Below are 20867 nucleotides of genomic sequence, written 5' to 3'. Positions count from 1 at the left end.
CTTGGGAGCTGCCATATTTGTCTGACTTACTTGCTCACTATATGTTGAATATTGTATATGATCATTAGAGTGGAATTTAGCAGAGTTGAAGAAACAAGAAAGGACAATCAAGTATATTATATAATTCTTGCTTATAATCTTCTATCTAAACTTTGTTTTGTATAATTCTCTTTACCATTTTCTGGCAGATCATAAAAATAATGAGTTATGTATACATTAAGTAATGTATACATAAAATAATGAGCTGCGTATACATTAACATTAGTATAATAGTACTACTCCACACAGAATTGTTCAATGTCTTTTAATCCTTTAAATAAAACTATTTCCACTACACAGAATTCTTCAATGAAAACTACCTATCTTTTATCACTCAGAATCTGTACTGATATGAGGATATTTCAAAGTTCAAATTATACTTGAGTTTCTTAAGTTAAACTTAAAGAAATGTTACTATGTTGGTAATCTATATATAACATAGTTTCTAATTTTAAAACATGCAGGAATTATTTTGAAAAAACAAATTTACATTTTGATTGTGTGCAAAAAAAATACTCAAAGTATAAATGCATCTGCCAAGAAAAATGTCTAAGAAGAAATGCTGTACTAAGAAAAATGGACCAAATGGATTATAATTCTATTCTAGAAACTGACTTATCCAAACTTACTGAATTATTGATATAACACTATATAGAACTACTTTGGAAGCCTTGAACTACTGGAATCCCCATGTTAGCAATAAAAAGAAGCATTAGGTTCACTAGTGAATAATGCATTTATGATATCCTTCATCCAAGCCATTATTTAGGCTGAAAGTGTAAGTTTAAGAGTAGACAAGTTGGGCCAGCAAGCTGGCTCAGCGGATAAAAGCACTTGTTACACAGACCTAACCACCTTAGTTCAAGTCCCAGAACCCACGTGGGAGGAGAGAAAAGACTCCCACAAGTTTCCCTCTCACTTCCACATAGACAGCATAGAATGTATTCATATTCATATACATACATCATGACACGCATACACAAGCACGCCACAAGCAATAGCTTTTTTCAAAGATTACATGAGCTAATGAAGGAGTCTACAGAATTGCCTATTACTTTATAAATTCACATTTGTACCAGAAACAAGGCTAATGAGATACACACGTCTTAACGAGCTGGTAACAACATGCTTTAATTTCAAAATTGTTTTTGAACCTTAAGGAAACCTTAGGAAACCTTAAGTTATACATTTTATATTTAATTACTACATTATTACAGATATATAACAGTGTTATCAAATTAAACATATTTGAAACATACTTAAGAAAAATCTCGTTTAGTTTAATAAACTGTGTCTCTGTGTGTGTGTGTCCCAAGTGTTTGTTTACTTACACAAAAGTATGCCTAACCCTTGTATTTTAACTCAACTCAACTCCTGATTCCCTTCTGGTAACGGGTGGTGCTCTCCTTGGCTCCCAACCGTTTTTCCTTCAGTGAGATTTGAGAACTATATGTACCTTTTTTTGTAACTGAGAATATATCTTGGCAGAAGACTTGCAAATCATCTATAAGAGGTGTATTCATAATTCAAAATTAATGTTTTTCTTAACTGCTTTTATGAGTTTACAAAAATAACACTAGATTCCTAAACCTGAATGGAAAATGCACTAAATTTCTTTGGTTATTTGATTTTTCTTAAATATTGAATTAAAATATCCTAGTCTGATTTTATATGATTAGTCTTTCTAAATCCCTGATTTAATATGACAAATAATATTTAATATAATATGCAATAAAGATAAAATTAGAAAATGCCATGTTTGTTAGTCTCCACTTACAATTCTTGATATACGGTTTCCTTATTTTATTTGAAATATTCCCTTGAAATGGAATACCCAATTTTAGCGAACGATGTTTTTTCAAGTGGCAAAGTTATATTTGAAATGGGAATGTAGCCCTTGAGAATTGGGCATATACATCCTCTGTCTAAACACTGAATCAGTGCAGTCCTCATCAAGAGTTTCCTTCCCGACCCCAGCACGTCAGGAAGGGAAACCCTCCGGAGACTCTTGAGAAGATGGGATCCTGGGCAATGATAAACCCAAAGCTTTTCTTCCTTCTCAGATTCCCTATCACGGCTTTGCAATGTCTGCCCTTGCTTAGCATTGACGTTCGTTTCCCAAACAGTTTACACCACTGAGGAAATGATTAAGCCTGTTTATGTGCTAACGGGAAAGACCTGGTGGGGAAGAGCAGGCTGATACAGATGCAGGGGGAATTGATTGGAAAGGTCTCCCCGGGCAGAGGCAAGGATGGATTCCAGAGTCTACCTGATGAACTGGCCTTGTGAGGAGGGAGGGGCTCTTCTTCCTCTGAGGCCCATGTGGGCTTGGGTTGATGAGAGATGTGATCTGGATGGGATTTACACCCAATGGTCTATTTTCTCTGCAAAAGCTAAAACGGAGGATTTCAAACAGAGAGAGCGAGATGGGTGGGGAGAATGTCCGCAGATGCACAGATAGCAAGCCGATTAGAAACACAGTTAGTGGTTCTAATTGTTCAACAGAGTAAGGCAAGGAGGACTGGGAGTTGGTATGATCCAGCGTACATTCAATAACCCGGGGCTGATTATAGAGGAAATGAATCTTCTTGGGACAGAAACAGCAGTGGAGAACAGGTTCTCTGGATATTTCTAAACACTGTATCTGCTCATTCCTTAATATTCCTGACCCAGTTTTCCCCTGATGATCGTGCTCATGTTTGAGACCATGTTACAGAGTAGGGACGTCAGATGTTGATCAATGGCAACGCCACATGAAAATAAGCTGCTAGGGTAGCATGATGCACTGAAGAGCTCTTGTGTAAATGGTGGCCTCTCTACGGTCACTAAAACACACCCAAATCAAATACGCTTCTTAAGGAACTAAAGAAAAAAAGATGCCTGATACCTTTATTTAAAAGTAGACATAAGGAGTCAGAAATGAGGTTGTAGCTTTGTGTGTTCTTTTTCACTGTTGGAAAACCTTGCCGTCATCTAAATTAAGTCAACAGATCCTAACACTGACTTTGTGGTTGAGAACTGCTTAATTTCATGACTGTCACATTTGCATTTTCTAAGTAAACATTCCCCTTCATCTCACTCCATTCTGTAGTCTGCCTGCCTCTCAGAGAGCGCTCTGACAAGAGCTGGCAGCATCCCTGTTCCCTTCTCGGGTGCTGCCTTTAGCCTTGGCCTCCCCAGTTTGTAAACAAGATTTTGCTCAGGTCACTTGATTATGTTTCCAAAGAATAAAACACAACATGCTTCTCTGAGGCGCCTTGCTTGCAAGCCTGCTTACCAGGGCTGTACTAATGAAGGCACCATGTAATCTGTCCATTTTCTAGAGAATGCTGTCACATTCTAACTGCTTCTAGCAACAATGTCCCCGGCCCTCCAAATGAGACTGATTTGCTAGAGAGATCACAGGAATATCAAGCAATAAATACACTGGGACCTCAACCGTTTTCTTTATAAAAGAGAAATATATATATATATATATATATTGTATTTCCAACTGAGGATTTTCCTTTTCAGCATTTTTTAGTACAGCAGAGGGAACCTTACAGAATAGGATGACTTTGTTTTGATTGTTGGCTGGCTGATCATCTAAGTTTAAATGGCAGTAGTATTATGTTAATTGAATTGTTTTTCCTCTTTTAGGGACCTCTGGGGCCTCCAGGACAAAAGGTAGGGTGTGTGTATCAGGGTTAAGGAAGTACTTACGCTGCTTTGTCTAATGAGAACAAGAGAAATGGGTGGAATTAGCAACCATAAGACGGTGCTAATGGAGTTAGTGCCCTTTGCATATTCTGCTTTCTAAACCATTTTATTAAGGCACATCAGGATGGGCCTTAGATTTCCTCTCTGCTCCATTGCAGAATGTTCAGTAAGTCCAGAGAAGACTTTTTGAGCTGTCTGCCGAACTCGTAGGTTATGGAATATTTAATTCAAATATTGGTAACACATTCTGACAGCATTTACAACATGCAGGATCATGTGACACTGCAAATTGATGGCCTTGGTCAACCATATAACTGCCAAATGGCCACAGAACTGACCCTCGTAGAGGATATGCTTGTTGCTTGATTCTTTGCTCGGCTTGGCTCACTCACTGTCCCCCTTGGCTGAGGGAAACTGAACAGTGACTTCCTGATTATAATTTCAGTCTTTGCCACCATCACCAAATTCCACTTTAAAGGGGAGGATCTAGAAATCTGAGATCACACAGCAATGGTTTAGCAGCAAATACACAGCAACAGCAGAGAGATGGGCTTTTTGCCATCACTGCTAACCTCCCACCGCGAATGGGGAGGGAGAGGATGTCCAGCTAGCAGAAAACAATTGTGTTGTAACAGGTGGGAAAGTGGTTGCTCTTCATCCTTGGACTTCATCAAAGATAGAGACTTTTTATCCCCAAGTGCCAGCCATGTGCCGTCTGTTGAAACCCAATCCTCCAAAACCAAGTCAAGTCCCTGCACTGTGAGACCTCTTGCGTGCCGGAACACTTTGTCCCTCATAATAATGTCTCTATTAAAGCTCAGTGTGAAATTGTAAGGTTAGCCTGATCCACGTGCAACCAGAGGATAAAATGCCGGCTCCAGGCTGCAAGATCTTTAATTCCCGACCCATAGGATCATGGGCTGCATTAAGAAACTTGCCAGCTCAATTTGTTTGGCATATAAGTTTTCTCCAGTGAGCTCTTTTTAGAACAGTGTCATGATTATCATGATTATCATGCCTATTTAATAAAAATTCTTCCATTATTATAAAAGAAATTTAACATATAACGAAAAGTCTGTTTTCTTGCTCTACACTAAGAATAAGCAAACACACACACACACACACACACACACACACACACACACACACACACACACACACCTTCTCCCAGAGCCTAAAGTGCATGTGGTGGAGGGGAGAAATGGCATTGCCTCTTCAAAATATTTACTAATACTTAGGTGCCTTGTGTTATTTCAGGTAGTGACTGGCTTTCCTACCCTCAGTTGAGCCATCCACAGTTGACTGTTCATTTTCAGCCAATGGGTATACGTGTTCATGTTTACATGTGCAGGGATCTTCAGCTTCAAAATTCAGAAGTTATGTTGTTTCGGGTCAGTGCACAAGATTCGTGATGCCCTCGAGTCCACTTTAGAAGCCTTATCTATACTTAGGTGACTTAACATGCTTCCTGGAAGCCCAGAGGGAAAGTGGTCTGAATATAACAAATTTGAGTTTCCAGCATAGCGTCCTCATGTAGTAATCAGTTGCTTTTTTAATTACCCTTCTGTTTGTGTAATATAAATTTGGCAAGTTCAAGAGTCGCTGCTGTGGCTTGGCTTTTTCCTGGTGGAACTAAATTATCTATGTCTTTAAAATGAAAATTTTGAGCCTTGTGGCCTCCTGAATATTTAAGCTTTCAATTTATATGAGAGTCTTTAAGTCATCATGGTTAAGTGAGTATTCAGAAAGAATATAAAATGTTATCTCTACTTTCTACGAAAGTATGAAGATATGTCTAGATTACTAAATACTAGAACACAGAGGATAAAATCTAGAAAAAAACCACAATCTTAAAACCTTTTGTATGGGAGCTATAGTAAGTTTTAGCCATGTAACATTGTGGCTGATGTAACAAACACTGTACAGATTTAGAACTGAAATATTGATCATAATGTCAACTAAATTTAATCATGTGCTTCCTTAGGGTTCCACTGGAGCACCTGGGACCCCAGGCATGAATGGGCAGAAGGTGAGTTTGCTGATTGTAGCATTCATTGGATAACTTGGAGACTGTCAGGGTAACAGAATCATTCTAGGGTGTGGTGTTATTAATCAGCTTGTATGTTTGCAAATATGAGAAAGCCATGGAACAAATGTTGAGATGAGTTGGTTTTAAAGAAGCAGTGATTCCCAAACTGAAATTTTTCCACTGTAAGTGTTTTGGATGTATTCCATTTTGTTAAGTTGTTGTAACGATGTAGGGGAGAGAGGAGAGGCTGTACTTAACATTCCAACATTCATTCTGATCATGGGTAAATGAATATGTGCCATTTCTGTGATTAACAAAAATTATTTATATCTTTTGAACCAGGGCAAGCGCTTTTCACTGTTAGGCAAAGTTGGGATTGAAATAGGCTTTCCATACACTGGTACTATTAATTTCTGGTGTGCTGTTAATAATGAAGGGGGGATCAAAGTACAAATCTTTCTCCCCCCCCCCTCTCTCTCACACACACACACACACATCTCTTTGCATGTGTTTGTTTATTTATTTTCATAGCATATTATCATTTGTAGAAAACATCTAATGTTATCCCACAGGTAAGCCTGGTATTTGTGCCCTTAACATGCTTACCAGATCTCTAGTCTGGAACCACTACAGAGATGAACAAAGCCACTGTGGTAGCTAACACAACCCAGAGCTGGCCCAGTTTATCAGGATCTAGGAAGCTGAGCTTGGGACTTTCCTGTCTCCCTCTGAAACCTGGACCCAGCCCTTAGAAAGCTTGTGAGTCATCTACTCAGCTTCCAGAATATGCTAAAGCCCTGTACCCTGGACCAAGTTCTGAAATCCCACAAGGACCCCAGCTCTCCTTGAAAGAACAGACTTGAGCTTGGCCTTTTCATCTTGTCCATCTTCCTCTCTCTCTCTTAAGACCTCTTAAACCTACAAAGTAGCTAAGAATAGGAGCCCCACACTTCGATGCTGTGTAGATTCTGTCAAAGTCTTTGAATTATCTGACCTCCTTTCCTGCCTCCATATTAGGAGACTAGCTCAATTCTGCCTCAAAGGTCCATGCAGGGATTAATGTATTAAAACACCTTTATAAAATGTCTGTCATTGCTATTAAACCATTCCTATATTTTATTTTAGTGGAAAGCTAAAGGTTTGATTGATCTGTATTTCAAAGAGACGGGTCAGAATTACTCAGATTCCTAGGAAAATTAATATTCCCCATCAAGGCTCATAGTACCCTTACTACATAAACCAAATACTGAGTTCCCATCCATAGCCAATGCTAGGGCCCCATTTACACTCCAGTAAAAGGTACATTTTTCTCCCCTCTCCCTAATCCTGGAAAAGTTATAAGATTGACTTTTTTTTTATATAAAACTGCATGTCATAGAGGAGAAACATGATCAAAAATTTTAAAAGTACTTGCTATAAGGAAGTTTTGAAGGTTGCATAACTTGGAATGTTTTTGACATTGGTGAAGACCAAACTGGTATGCGTGCTTAATGTTTTGCTTTGTCTTTTGTCTTGTTTTGTTTTTCCTCTGTCCACCTTTGAGAGCCATCATGAAAATTTATAGAAAACTTTAGCCTGAGAGAACACAACTTGAAAACTGCCTTTTTGAAGACTTCATATTTTTTATTTTTACAAGGAAATGCGCAACTTCCTTAGAAAGAGACAGGAATGTGACATTCTCTTGTCCTAGTCCCCGAGCTTAAATTACATATCAAGGGAGCCACAGTGAACAGTCACAGCTTTGTGTATTGCAATATATCTTCTCAGAGTTGTAAATGTGTTTTGTCTAAAACAGGGGGAAGCCCGCATCCCACATTTGTAAAGATATGAGCAAAAGGCAGTGAGAGTTCATTTTTCCAACTTCCTGGACCTGGAACTAAAAGACTGTGGGCAGGACACCCCTTAATCCTCACTAGTTCTTAAAAATGTCATGGCAGCTAGATCATCTTTAGGACGATAAGTGTGGAAGGATTCTTCTCCACCAAGACAGCCAGTCTCTGACAGTAAGAACGAAGCTGGCAATAATCCTACAGTTGGAGGGTTGGAGGGTCTGAGTGGCTTAAACTTCTAGAATGTCTTTTTCTAAGAAGAACATTCGCAATGACATCATAGTTTCTTGAAAGAACCTCAGTATCCTGTCATTACCTTAACAAAATGTTTTCTCCCATGTTACAATTTTATTTTTTTCCAAAGTCGCGTTTTTGATGCCTAGAAAGTCATTTTATGATGACAGGTAAGAGAAGGTGTGACTTCTAAGCCATTAGAAACTTTGGAAAATAACAACCAGACAGGGAAAAATGGTTTTCTGTTGAGTTGGACAGAAGAAAACTGTGTATTCCCCACCAAACCATTTCCAAGCCATTCAGTTTGACAAAATTGGTGATGGTGACCTATTTTGCATTTATTTTGTAAAAATAAATATTGGTCACTTTGATTAGCAACCTGGACGTTTATTTCCTTATTGTGCTATGTATCTGTTACTTATTTTCAATAATGCTAACGATAATCCCGGTATAGTCACATGGATACAGGTCAGTGCCCATTGGAGGCTGCGGTGTGGTGTGGAAAGAATAATGCACTTAGTACCCAGAGAGTGACTCTTCAGTACCAGGTTTGTGCAAGTGGTGTGTTTTAAGTAAGCTTTGTAATGTCCACCTATACAGTTAACTGATGAAGACTAAGGAACACGGATTTATGTCATGATCTTCTGATTCTTTATATTGTGCTGAGTAAAAAGGCTTACATAGCAGTAGCACGGTATGAAAGTCTAACCTGGCGTCAGCCTGTAAAGGAAGACTAAGGAGCCTGTGAAAAGCGGCAGCGGGGTAGCACAGCAGGAGCATTACCTCCTAGCCTGAGAGAGAATGCTCCGTGTCTTTGTCTGAGAACTTTATGCAACATTCTTATGACCTTGGTATAAAAGGCAAGAGGCCTTATAGTGCTAACTAGACAAGGTAACTGAAGTCAATGTTATTAATAGATGCTCAAAATCTGCATCTATGAATATACTAAAATGTTTTAGGAGACTCTGCACTTCGACTCAAGCAAAGAGAAGATCCCCTAATAGTCAACATAGGATGAAAATTAATATACAGGAAGCTGGAATCTCCCCAGCCCACCTTCCAGACCGTATAAAATGAGTAGGAATGATAGAAGCGTGGGGAGGAGGAGGAGGTCACATCACGTCATGTATTACTTCAGAAACGCAGTCACTGCTAGCTAACATCCTCAGCTCTGGAGGTGATAGTCCGTTCTTTGAAGAACCGTTCCTCTCTGGGCTTGAGGTATATCTTTACAAAAGAAATGGATGTGTGAATTTATCTCTAAGTCCCCTAATGACCCAAGCCCCAGAATGTCATCCCTGTCACATTACCCATTCAACAAGTTCCTAAAATCTTTGGTTCCCAACTCAGAAAGCTGGCTTCCCATGCTTTGCATTGATTTCCAGGAGCCAAAACAGGTCAGGTGTCATTCAAAACCCTACCAAAAATATGAACGGTTGCTGCTAGTGACATTGGACACAAAAATAAGTTTTGTAATTCTCCTGTGTAGGTCCTGTTGGTTAAAACTCTAATGAACACTTTCCTTGTGTGCTGAGATTGATCTGCGACAGGCAAATGCAACACATGGGCTCAGTTAAACCCTATTCCTGAAGAAGGGCTCTCTGGAGGAAAAGGGTACCATCATTAAGCTGAAGAAGCGGTTAGCAGAACTGACGGAATTTTGTTAGAATATTTGGACATCCGTTCTTTCAAGCTCTACACTCACAATAGGTGTTGTTTTAAACCCCTTGTTTTAATTTTCTTTTTTTTCTTGATAAAAGGAGAATAAAAAAAAAGAAAACAAATTTCCACCTCCTCCCAGCCTCCCATTTCCCTCCCCCTCCTCCCACTCCTCTCCCCTTCCCCCCACTCCTCTCCCCATCCCTCTCCAGTCCAAAGAGCAGTCAGGGTTCCCTGCCCTGTGGTAAGTCCTAAGTCCTCCCCCCTCCGTCCATGTCTAGGAAGGTGAACATCCAAACTGGCTAGGCTCCCACCAAGCCAGCACATTGCATAGGATCAAAACCCCGTGCCATTGTCCTTGGCATCTCATCAGCCCTCATTGTTCGCCATATTCAGAGAGTCCGGTTTTATCCCATGCTTTTTCGGTAACAGTCCAGCTGGCCTTGATGAGCTCCCAGTAGATCAGCTCCACTGTCTCAGTGGGTGAGTGCACCCCTCGTGGTCCCGACATCTTTGCTCATGTTCTCCCTCCTTCTGCTCCTCATTGGGACCTTGGGAGCTCAGTCCAGTGCTCCAGTATGGGTCTCTGTCTCTATCTCCATCCATCACCAGATGAAGGTTCTATGATGATATGCAAGATATTCGTCACTATTGCTCTAGGATAGGGTCATTTCAGGTTCCCTATCCTTAGCTGCCCAAGGAACTAACTGGGGACCTCATCTTAGGCACCTGGGAGCCCCTCTAGGGTCAAGTCTCTTGCCCACCCTAAAGTGGCTCCCTTAACTAAGAATTGTTATTCCGTGCTCCCCTATCCAACCGTCCTTTATTCTGATCCTCCTGTTTCCACAAGTCCCCCCCTCCTTCCCTTCTAACTTCTCTCCCCATCTCCCCTTACCCCCATCCCACCCCACCCCCAAGATCCCAATTTTCTCCCCGGCAATTTTGTCTACTTCCCTTAGCCAAGAGGATAACTATGTTTTTCCTTGGGTTCACCTTCTTACTTAGCTTCTTTAGGTTCACCTATTGTAGACTCCGTGACCCCTATTTATGGCTAGAAACCAATTATGAGTGAGTACATCCCATGTTCATCTTTTTGGGTCTGGGATGCCTCACTCAGGATAGTGTTTTCTATTTCCATCCATTTGTATGCAAAATTCGAGAAGTCATTGTTTTTTACCACAGCGTAGTACTCTAGTGTGTATATATTCCATACTTTCTTCATCCATTCTTCCATTGAAGGGCATCTAGGTTGTTTCCAGGTTCTGGCTATTACAAATAATACTGCTATGAACATAGTTGAACAAATGCTTTTGTCATATGATAGAGCATCTCTTGGGTATATTCCCAAGAGTGGTATTTCTGGGTCCAGGGGTAGGTTGATCCCGAATTTCCTGTGAAACTGAAACACTGACTTTCACAGTGGTTGCACAAGATTGCATTCCCACCAGCAATGGATGAGGGTACCCCTTCCTCCACAGCCTCTCCAGCAAAGGCTATCCTTGGGGTTTTTGACTTTAGCCATTCTGACAGGTGTAAGATGATATCTCAAAGTTGTTTTGATTTGCATTTCCCTGATTGCTAAGGAAATTGAGCACGACCTTAAGTGTCTTTTGGCCATTTGAACTTCTTCTGTTGAGAATTCTCTGTTCAGTTCAGTGCCCCATTTTTTAATTGGGTTAATTAGCATTTTAAAGTCTAGTTTCTTGAGTTCTCTATATATTTTGGAGATCAGACCTTTGTCTGTTGCGGGGTTGGTGAAGATCTTCTCCCAGTCAGTAGATTGCCTTTGTGTCTTAGTGACAGTGTCCTTTGCTTTACAGAAGCTTCTCAGTTTAAGTAGGTCCCATTTATTCAATGTTGCCCTTAATGTCTGTGCTTCTGGGGTTATACCTAAGAAGCGATCTCCTGTGCCCATCTGTTGTAGGGTACTTCCCACTTTCTCTTCTTCAGGTTCAGTGTTTTCGGGCTGATATTGAGGTCTTTAATCCATTTGGACTTGAGTTTTGTGCACAGTGATAGATATGGGTCTATTTTCATTCTTCTACAGGTTGACATCCAGTTGTGCCAGCACCATTTGTTGAAGATGCTTTCTTTCTTCCATTGTATACTTTTAGCTCCTTTATCAAAAATGAGGTGTTCATAGGTTTGTGGGAAAAAATCCGGGTCTTCTATACGATTCCATTGGTCGACTTCTCTGTTTTTATGCCAGTACCACCCTGTTTTCATCACTGTAGCTCTGTAATAGAGTTTGAAGTCAGGGATGGTAATGCCTCTAGAAGATCCTTTATTGTATAGGATTGTTTTGGCTATCCTGGGTTTTTTGTTTTTCCATATAAAGTTGATTATTGTCCTCTCCAGATCTGTGAAGAATTTTGATGGGATCTTGATGGGGATTGCATTGAATCTATAAATTGCCTTTGGTAGAATTGCCATTTTTACTATGTTGATCCTCCCAATCCAAGAGCAAGGGATGTCCATCCATTTTTTGGTATCCTCTTCAATTTATTTCTTCAATGCCTTAAAGTTCTTGTCAAATAGATCTTTCACTTCCTTGGTTAGATTTACCCCAAGATATTTTATGTTGTTTGTGGCTATCATGAAAGGTGAAGCTTCTCTGATTTCCCTCTCTGCTTCCATATCCTTTGTGTATAAGAGGGCGACTGATTTTTTGGAGTTGATCTTGTGTCCTGCCACATTACTAAAGCTGTTTATCAGCTGTAAAAGTTCTTTGGTGGAGTTTTGGGGGTCGCTTATGTATACTATCATATCATGTGCAAATAACGAAAGTTTAACTTCTTCCTTTCCAATTCGAATCCCCTTGATCCCATTATGTTGTCTTATTGCTATTGCTAGAACTTCAAGCACTATATTTAAGAGGTATGGCGAAAGTGGACAGCCTTGTCGTGTTCCTGAGTTAAGCGGGATGGCTTTGAGTTTCTCTCCGTTTAATTTGATGTTAGCTGTCGGCTTGCTGTATATAGCTTTTATTATATTTAGGTATAACCCTTGTATCCCTAATCTCTCCAAGACTTTTAACATAAATGGATGTTGAATTTTGTCAAATGCTTTTTCAGCATCTAATGAAATGATCATATGGTTTTTTTCTTTCAGTTTATTTATATGCTGGATTACATTGATAGATTTTCGTATGTTGAACCTGCCCTGCATCTCAGGAATGAAGCCTACTTGATCATAATGGATAATTTTTTGGATGTGTTCTTGGATTCGGTTTGCCAGTATTTTGTTGAGGATTTTTGCATCGATGTTCATGAGTGAGATTGGCCTGTAATTCTCTTTCCTGGTCTAGTCTTTGTGTGGTTTTGGTATCAGAGTAACTGTAGCTTCATAAAAGGAATTTGGTAATGACCCTTCTGTTTCTATATTGTGGAATACATTGAGGAGTATAGGTATTAGGTCTTCTTGGAAGTTCTGGTAGAATTCTGCATTGAAACCATCTGGCCCTGGGCTTTTTTTGGTAGGGAGGTTTTTGATAACAGCTTCTAATTTTTTGCTACTGACAGGTCTGTTTAGATTGTTCACCTGGTCCTGGTTTAATTTTGGTAAATGGTATTTATCTAAAAAAGTGTCCATTTCTTTTACATTTTCCAGTTTTGTGGCATACAGGCTTTTGTAGTAAGATCTAATGACTCTCTGAATTTCCTCTGTGTTTGTGGTTATATCCCCCTTTTCATTTCTGATCTTATTAATTTGCAAATTTTCTCTCTGCCGTTTGACTAGTTTGGATAGGGGTTTGTCAATCTTGTTGATTTTCTCCAGGAACCAGCTTTTTGATTCATTGATTCTTTGGATTGTTTTCTGTGTTTCTATTTTGTTGATTTCAGCCCTCAGTTTGGTTATTTCCAGTCTTCTACTCCTCCTAGGTGAGTCTGCTTCTTTTTTTTTTCTAGAGCTTTCAGGTGGGCTGTTAAGTCTCCAATATGTGCTTTCTCTGTTTTCTTTAAGTGGGCACTTAGTGCTATGAACTTTCCTCTTAGGACTGCTTTCATAGTGTCCCATAAGTTCGAGTATGTTGTTTCTTTATTTTCATTGAATTCAAGGAAGACTTTAATTTCTTTCTTTATTTCTTCCTTAATCCAGGTATGGTTCAGTAGTTGACTGTTCAGTTTCCATGAGTTTGTAGGCTTTCTGGGGGTAGCATTGTTGTTGAATTCTAACTTTAATCCATGGTGATCTGATAAGACACAGGTGGTTAGTAATATTTTTTTGTAACTGTGTAAGTTAGCTTTGTTACCGAGTATGTGGTCAATTTTCGAGAAGGTTCCATGAGCTGCAGAGAAGAAGGTATATTCTTTCCTCTTTGGGTGGAATGTTCTATAGATGTCTGTTAAGTCCATTTGCTTCATTACCTCCATTAATTCTCTAATTTCTCTGTTAGGTTTCTGTCTGATTGACCTGTCCATTGGTGAGAGAGGAGTGTTGAAGTCTCCTACTATTAGTGTGTGCGGTTTGATGGGTGCCTTGAATTTTAGCAATGTTTCTTTTACGTACGTGGGTGCTTTTATATTAGGGGCATAGATATTCAGGATTAAGACTTCTTCCTAATGAATTGTTCCTGATATGAGTATAAAATGTCACTCTCCATCTCTTCTGATTGATTTAAGTTTGAAGTCAACTTTGTTAGAAATTAGTATGGCCACACCTGCTTGTTTCTTAGGTCCATTTGCTTGATAAGCCTTTTCCCAGCCCTTTACTCTGAGTAGGTGCCTGTCTTTGTGGTTGAGGTGTGTTTCTTGTAGACAGCAGAATGTTGGATCCTGTTTTCGTATCCAATCTCTTAGCCTGTGCCTTTTTATAGGTGAGTTGAGCCCATTGACATTAAGTGATATTAATGACCAGTGGTTGTTAACTCCGGTCACTTTTTTAGTAGTAGGGTTTGTGTGTTTCCCTTCTTTGAGTTGCGCTGGTGAAGGGTCTCTAGAAGTCTGAGTTATTGTGGTCATTGTTGGACTCCTTGGTTAGTGATTTTCCTTCTATTATTTTCTGTAAGGCTGGATTTGTGGCTACGTATTGTTTAAATTTGTTTTTATCCTGGAAAATTTTGTTTTCTCCATTTATAGTGAACGAAAGCTTGGCTGGATATAGTAGTCTGGGCTTGCATCCATGGTCTCTTAGTTTTTGCAGTACATCTATCCAGGACCTTCTGGCTTTCATGGTTTCCATAGAGAAGTCAGGTGTAAGTCTGATAGGTTTACCTTTATAAGTAAGTTGGCCTTTTTCCTTTGCGGCTCTTAATATTCTTTCTTTATTCTGTATATTTTGTGTTTTGATTATTATGTGGTGAGGGGATGGTTTTTTTCTTGATCCAGCCTATTTGGTGTTCTATATGCTTCTTGAACCTTCATAGGTACATCCTTCTTCAGGTTGGGAAAGTTTTCTTCTATAATTTTATTAAGTATATTTTCTGGACCGTTGAGCTGCACTTCTCCTTCTTCTACTCCAATTATTCTTAGGTTTGGTCTTTTTATTGTGTCCCATATTTCCTGAATGTTTTGTGATGAGAGTTTGTTGGACTTGCTGTTTTCTTTGATCAGTGCGTTTATTTTCTCTATGTTATCCTCAGAATCTGAGATTCTTTCTTCCATCTCTTGTATTCTGCTGGTTATGCTTGTTTCTGTAGTCTCTATTCGTTTACCTAGATTTTCCATGTCCAGCCGGCCCTCTGTTTGTGTTTTCTTCTTTGCCTCCATTTCAGTTTTCAAGTCATGAACTGTTTCCATTATCTGCTTGATTGTTTTTCCTTGGTTTCCTAGGGTATCATTCACTGATTTACTCAATTCCTCGAACTTTCTGTTATACTTCTCATCCATTTCTATAAGGGCGTTTTTTTATATGCTGTTTAAGGGTGTCAATCACTTTCATGAAGTCAATTTTTTCTACTTCTTCTTGATTAAGGTGTTCATGTCCTCCTGTTGTGAGGTCGCTGGCTTCTGGTGGTTTCGTGTTGTTTTTCAGATTGTTGGGTGAATTCTTGCATTGGCGTCTCCCCATCTCTTCCTCCCAATATTCTCCTATGGATCTTCTTTTACAGGATCAGGTCTCCTTGCCCACTGATGTACCTTCCCAGTGATGTCATTCCCCAGTGATGTTTCTCCTGGTGTCCAGATCAGATCTCCTTGCTGCTTGGTTAGCTCGCAAACAAAGGGCCCACGCTGCTTGCTGCAGGCAGGCTATGGGGACAAAGGCGCTACCGCGCTCCCCTTTGCCTTCCACTTCGGGTTAGGTCCCAGTGCCCAAGCAGGCTGGGCTGGGAGGCGCTCTGCCGCCAAAGGAGGGAGGGAGGGAGGGAGACAGGGGGTGGAGGGATCTGGATGTAAGCTGGATGGGATAGGAAGAGAGAGGAGGTACCGGGCAGTATAGCCCCTGTAGGATGACCAGGAAGTGTAGGCCTTTAATTTTCTTTCACATGTTTATCTTACTTGTCCCAAGCATTGTAAATAAGCCCATCGCCAGAATAATTTGAGCATCAGTACATGCAAACGCCATGGAAGAAGAAATCTGCTAACAGATAAATGCCACGTGAGAGGCTCAGCATGCGTACATCTCAGCCAAAATGCTTTGCACTTTATCAGTAGAAAAGAGCGTCAACTTTTTTCATGATTAAAAGCAGATTATTTTTGCTATGAAGTCTAGTATTTTTCAGAGTTCATAAGGATTTTCTTGCCAAAGCAAGAAGAATATAGATGATCTTGGCCACTGTAGCTTTCAAAGGCTCTTCTAGATCCTATTTTTCAGGTTTAAAACATAATGTTAAAAAAGAAATGAGAGCAATGTGTCATCTATGAATCTGTCCCAGATAGCTGTGCGGTTTTTAAGTGACATTAACTTTTCATTAGCTTGTAGCCAAGCTATTTGGAATGCTGTTTCATCTCTTACCCGGGAGCCTCATAGTTCTTAGCTGACATTTGTCTTCACAAAATACTTCCAATAGCATTTCTTAGTGTAAGTATATTTAGAGAAGAGATAAATTGAAGCTTCCAGCCTTGCAAAGGTCAAGCCATTGACTCAAGTCTACACAATTAAGCCGCACAGTGACCCCACTGTTCTGTGCTTGCTCCAATCAGTGTAACTCTTAAACACAATGTCATTCTTGTCTCAATCTTAAAGTAGGAATTAAGGCCTGAATAAGATGTAGGTCAGCACTAAGTGTGTGCTTGGCATGTGTGCAGCTAAGATTCTGTCTCTAGCACACCCCCAACTTTGAATTAAATTCTTGAAGGATTTCAATATGTTGTAGTTCTCTTTGCGGTAGCCTAAAAGTTTCCTGTAGCAGAACTTGCCAGTGAGCTATTTAATTGTGACTTTCTGTCATTGTCCAGTAAGTAAAAATAGGAAAAGAAAAGGCTGATTTCTGATTCCAGATTGGTTATGGTTCATGGAAATTATCTTGTAATAATTTACTTCTTGTATTAGTTAACAGTGGGAATTGAATTACATTTATCGCATCTGCTGTCTTCTTAGAGATTTGGTAAATTAGAATCCCAAGGACCTAAGATCACTGTCCCTATAGTTGCCATGGTAACTCTCATCCTTTCTTGTTAGCATCTTCATTTACCCATTACTCATTCTTCCATAAGATCACTGCATCCTTTAGTGTGCTTTGTAGTTTCAAACATCCCATATACAGTACACTCCACTCTCAGATTGACTTCTCATTCAGTTGAACTTATTAAATGAAGCTAGAGATAAACCCATCTTTTACATAATCACTTTTAAATTTGTTTAGAGGAGCCTACTTCTTTGCTATAGAGGGATATTTTTTCTAAACCACTGCTCCCCCTTGACTTCATATAAGCACATTACTCCAAAACTGAATGTTAACTGTCAGTCTCATAGATGAAAACATTGGACCAAAGGAGAGTAAGCAGTTAAGGGACTGATTGGCAGAAGGATGGGGGAAACTGCTCACAGGCTTCTTGGTGAAACAGAATATCCAGACGGCTATATCTGAATGAATTGTGTCGTCATGAAGCTCACTTACCCGACATCTCAATTTAAAAGATTATATTTTAAATATGAGAGCACAGAAATGCTGACTCAGCAGAGATGATTAAATTGCACATATAATTTGATACGAGCCCTCTTATCAAAGCTTTCCTGCCTACTGAGTCACTCACTGTTTTCTCCGGTCATTTGGTTACTCAGCACTTGCACGTGCCACGTGTGGCTTGAGCTCGAAGATTAAAGCTGTATCCACCATGGTGGAATTCCAAGGATGAGGGAACCTAGACTTAGAGAAGCAATATCCCAAAGTCTGTCCAGTTGCCATGCTGTTAAGTACTGTGGCAGAGAAACACAGGGCAGCCTGGCCTGGTAGGAAGGGATGGAGAGTGCTGGCCTCAGGTAGCTTTAGGGGATAATTATTATATCACAGGCCTTGACAAGGGAAAGAAAAAATACTACTGCATTGCAGTATGGGCAGGGTAAATTATGAACAAATTTGGTCTTAGAATTCTGTGTCTAAAACACAGTGTTTAACCGCTGTGGGTTTCATGTTCATCATGGACAATTTTTCCTCCAAATTTGTTGCTACTAAATCAAGCACAAAATATATTTTTATAGCATTAGTGCTCATCTCTGCATAATAAATTCATTTTGAAATTTGTATTTCAAAATAAAGCTGTTGTTAAATTATTTAGTGTGGCAATCTTAACAGGTTGGCATCAACCCACTTTCTTAGATTTTACTCCAGCCCATTTGCCAAGAGGCCAGGAACCATCACCCAGATGTGAACCAGCATAGCTGCTGCTAACTTATAGGAGCCTTCACTTCTTCCAGCGCTTTCTTCTCTAGTTAGTAGGGAGAACAGAAATGGTCTAATCCCTGGAATCATTCACCACTCATCAATTTCCAGACATGGTTTGAAATGTTCTATGCGTAGCATTCAGAGTCCTCATAGCAATCCTATAAAGTAGGCACCGTGATTAAATAAGTTATAAATGAGGACCCTAAGGCTGAGAAAGAGTAGAGTCCTCTCATTGCCACACAGGTGTTATATGCAGAAGGTAGCTTCAAAGCCAGGCAGCCTGCCCCTACCCATAAGAGAGGCCACGAGTGTGGACGTTAGTGGACACAAACCATCTACTCAGTATTTGTGTGACTTTGGATTTCCGGAAACCTTGGCTTCCTAAGTTGTCAAGCACAAACTGTAAGATGGCCTTCAAAGATCAGTCAGAAAGAATAACGGAAGGAATGGCTGTGATTTCCTGTTTAAAGCCGGTGTTCTTCGAGCTGGAGTCATGAATGCCTCCAGCATTCAGAAACCTCAGAGTACTCCAAATGCATGTGATTAAGAAGTATTTCTCACTCTGCCCTGCTTCAGTGACCTTTAGAATTGTTCCCAGTTGAGCATATCATTTCAGTTTTCTATTAATAATTAAATGAGTCTCTTTCAAGAAGAAAAGCATATCACTCAAATGATATGCAGATATATGTTTATTTATTTCAGAACAATACTTTGTGAGAGAAAGATGTCCTCCCCCCTTGCTCCTTCTGCCTGTGGTGTGCAAGGGAGCTGACCCTCCCCTTACCAGCTGCAGCACTTGGGAAAATGGTGCCTGCGCCTTCTGGGGGCAGCAGAATAAAGCTGATCCTATTGACAAGGGTGTGGAGAGCAAGGGAGATCGAGCCCCGCCCCTCATCTGCCATATGCCTGCCCCTTGCACCTGTAGCAGGTGGGAAAGCTGCCCCTGAGGTCACGAGAGCAGGAGAGATGTCCCTGCCCCTCCCTCTTCAGTCTCAGCACTGGATGCCCCCTGCACCACCCTGGGCAACACAGTAGAGCTGGCCCTGCGGACAGAGGTGTGGGAGAGGCCACCCAGAGGATGTGAAAGCAGGAGAACTGGCCCCGCCCCTTGCTCATTGCTATATGTAGCTATTACTAGCTACAGTAATGGTGGAGAGCGCCCCCTGGTGGTGAGGGCAGGGAGACTAACCAACCCTACAACTACCCAGGCTAGAGCCAGGGTTATGAGTTTGCCATCCTAACATTCACCCATCTGTGATCTGCAGGAGCATGTGAAGGGACTGGTCCTGCAGACCCAAAGCTGCAGGATCTCCATGAGACAAGACAACAGGATATCCAAGAGGAGTCCCAGTGAGGGCCCAGCATTGATAGTGTAGCAGAAAGCAGAGGCCTCAAAGCAGACCAGTGACTCTTTGCAGTGAACACTTGCAAGTAAAGACATATGGACAAAGGGGTTTACTGTGTGACTTACTGTGTCACACTATAGCTTTCTCCCCATACTTTTTTCCCTTAAATTTTATTTTATTTAAGGGGAAGGTTGCAAGGACAGAGGGCAGATATGAAGGGCAGATGGGAGCAAGATGCATTATATGAAAGATACAAAAAATAAATTTAAATAAAGTTTAAGAAAAGAACACTTCAAGAAGAAAGATCTTAGCTGGGTGTTTGAAGAAGAAAAAGATTTCCGAGGTCTACTTACCCTCATCTCTCATCCTTCTTTCTTGCCGCTGCTTCACTCTGTTTCCTGCTCTTGGGGGTAGAAGGTGGCTGGGGCTTTCCTCCTCCTCCTCCTCCCCCTCCTCCTCCTCCTCCTCCTCCTCCTCCTCCTTCTACTCCTCCTCCTTTCCTCTTCTTCCTCTTCCTTCTTCTTCTTCTTCTTCTTCTTCTTCTTCTTGTTTTTCAAGACAGAGTTTCTCTGTAGCTTTGCAGCCTGTCCTGGAACTAGCTCTTGTACACCAGACTGGCCTCGAACTCAGAGATCTGCCTGCCTCTGTCTCCACATGCTGGGATTGATGACAACTGCGAGGATTCCTGCTTCTTATGTCCTGACCCTGTTTCCAGAATCTGCACTGGTCTCTTTCCTAACCCACACTGGCAAGTGTGAGCACAGGAGGCTGAGGGAAACAAGGTAGTAGCTGCAGGAGATCACCAGTGCACAGAGCTTGCAGGGCTCACAGGCTGGCTATTGGGGGGTAATCACCATGTCGCTTTCCAGTGAGAACCAAGAGGAGAGAGTCAGAGAGAGAGAGAGAGAGAGAGAGAGAGAGAGAGACAGACAGGGAGGGAGGGAGGGAGAGGTGTAAGGGTAGGGAAGGAGGGAGGGAGAGGGTCCTCTCATGTGGAGCAGTAAATAGGGGATGTACTCCAAACTGAGTCTTCAAAGTGCATTAAATATGCTCCAGGCAAACAATAGCTCTCTTGTATGTAAAGTATACCCAGATAAATGAAATCCAGCCATGTTGGGTGACCTCCTAAACACTGATCCCTTTGCTTTCCAGTACTGTTTTCCAAATTGTCTTGCATACATGCCTCTCTGAATTAGCAGCACAGGAATCTAAGGTACTGATGAGCTGACTTCTTCCAAAACTAGCTCATACGGGGAGTTATTAGTCTA

At 40.7% G+C, this 20867-nt stretch overlaps 1 protein-coding gene across 1 annotated transcript in view; it reads left to right on the top strand.

The window, feature by feature from the left end:
* Col25a1 (collagen type XXV alpha 1 chain) overlaps positions 1 to 20867 on the top strand; it is a 392115-nt gene that overhangs the window by 282764 nt on the left and 88484 nt on the right. Inside the window, exons 11-12 of the mRNA XM_075981333.1 lie at positions 3679 to 3705; positions 5723 to 5767. Coding sequence (XP_075837448.1) covers positions 3679 to 3705; positions 5723 to 5767 — 72 coding nt within the window. The remainder of the gene's footprint in view (positions 1 to 3678; positions 3706 to 5722; positions 5768 to 20867) is intronic.

The sequence above is a fragment of the Microtus pennsylvanicus genome, chromosome 7, assembly GCF_037038515.1.
Source record: "Microtus pennsylvanicus isolate mMicPen1 chromosome 7, mMicPen1.hap1, whole genome shotgun sequence".
In the NCBI taxonomy this organism is placed as follows: domain Eukaryota; kingdom Metazoa; phylum Chordata; class Mammalia; order Rodentia; family Cricetidae; genus Microtus; species Microtus pennsylvanicus.
Note: the sequence above shows the minus strand (reverse complement) of the source record. Positions and strands in the feature narration are given on the sequence as shown.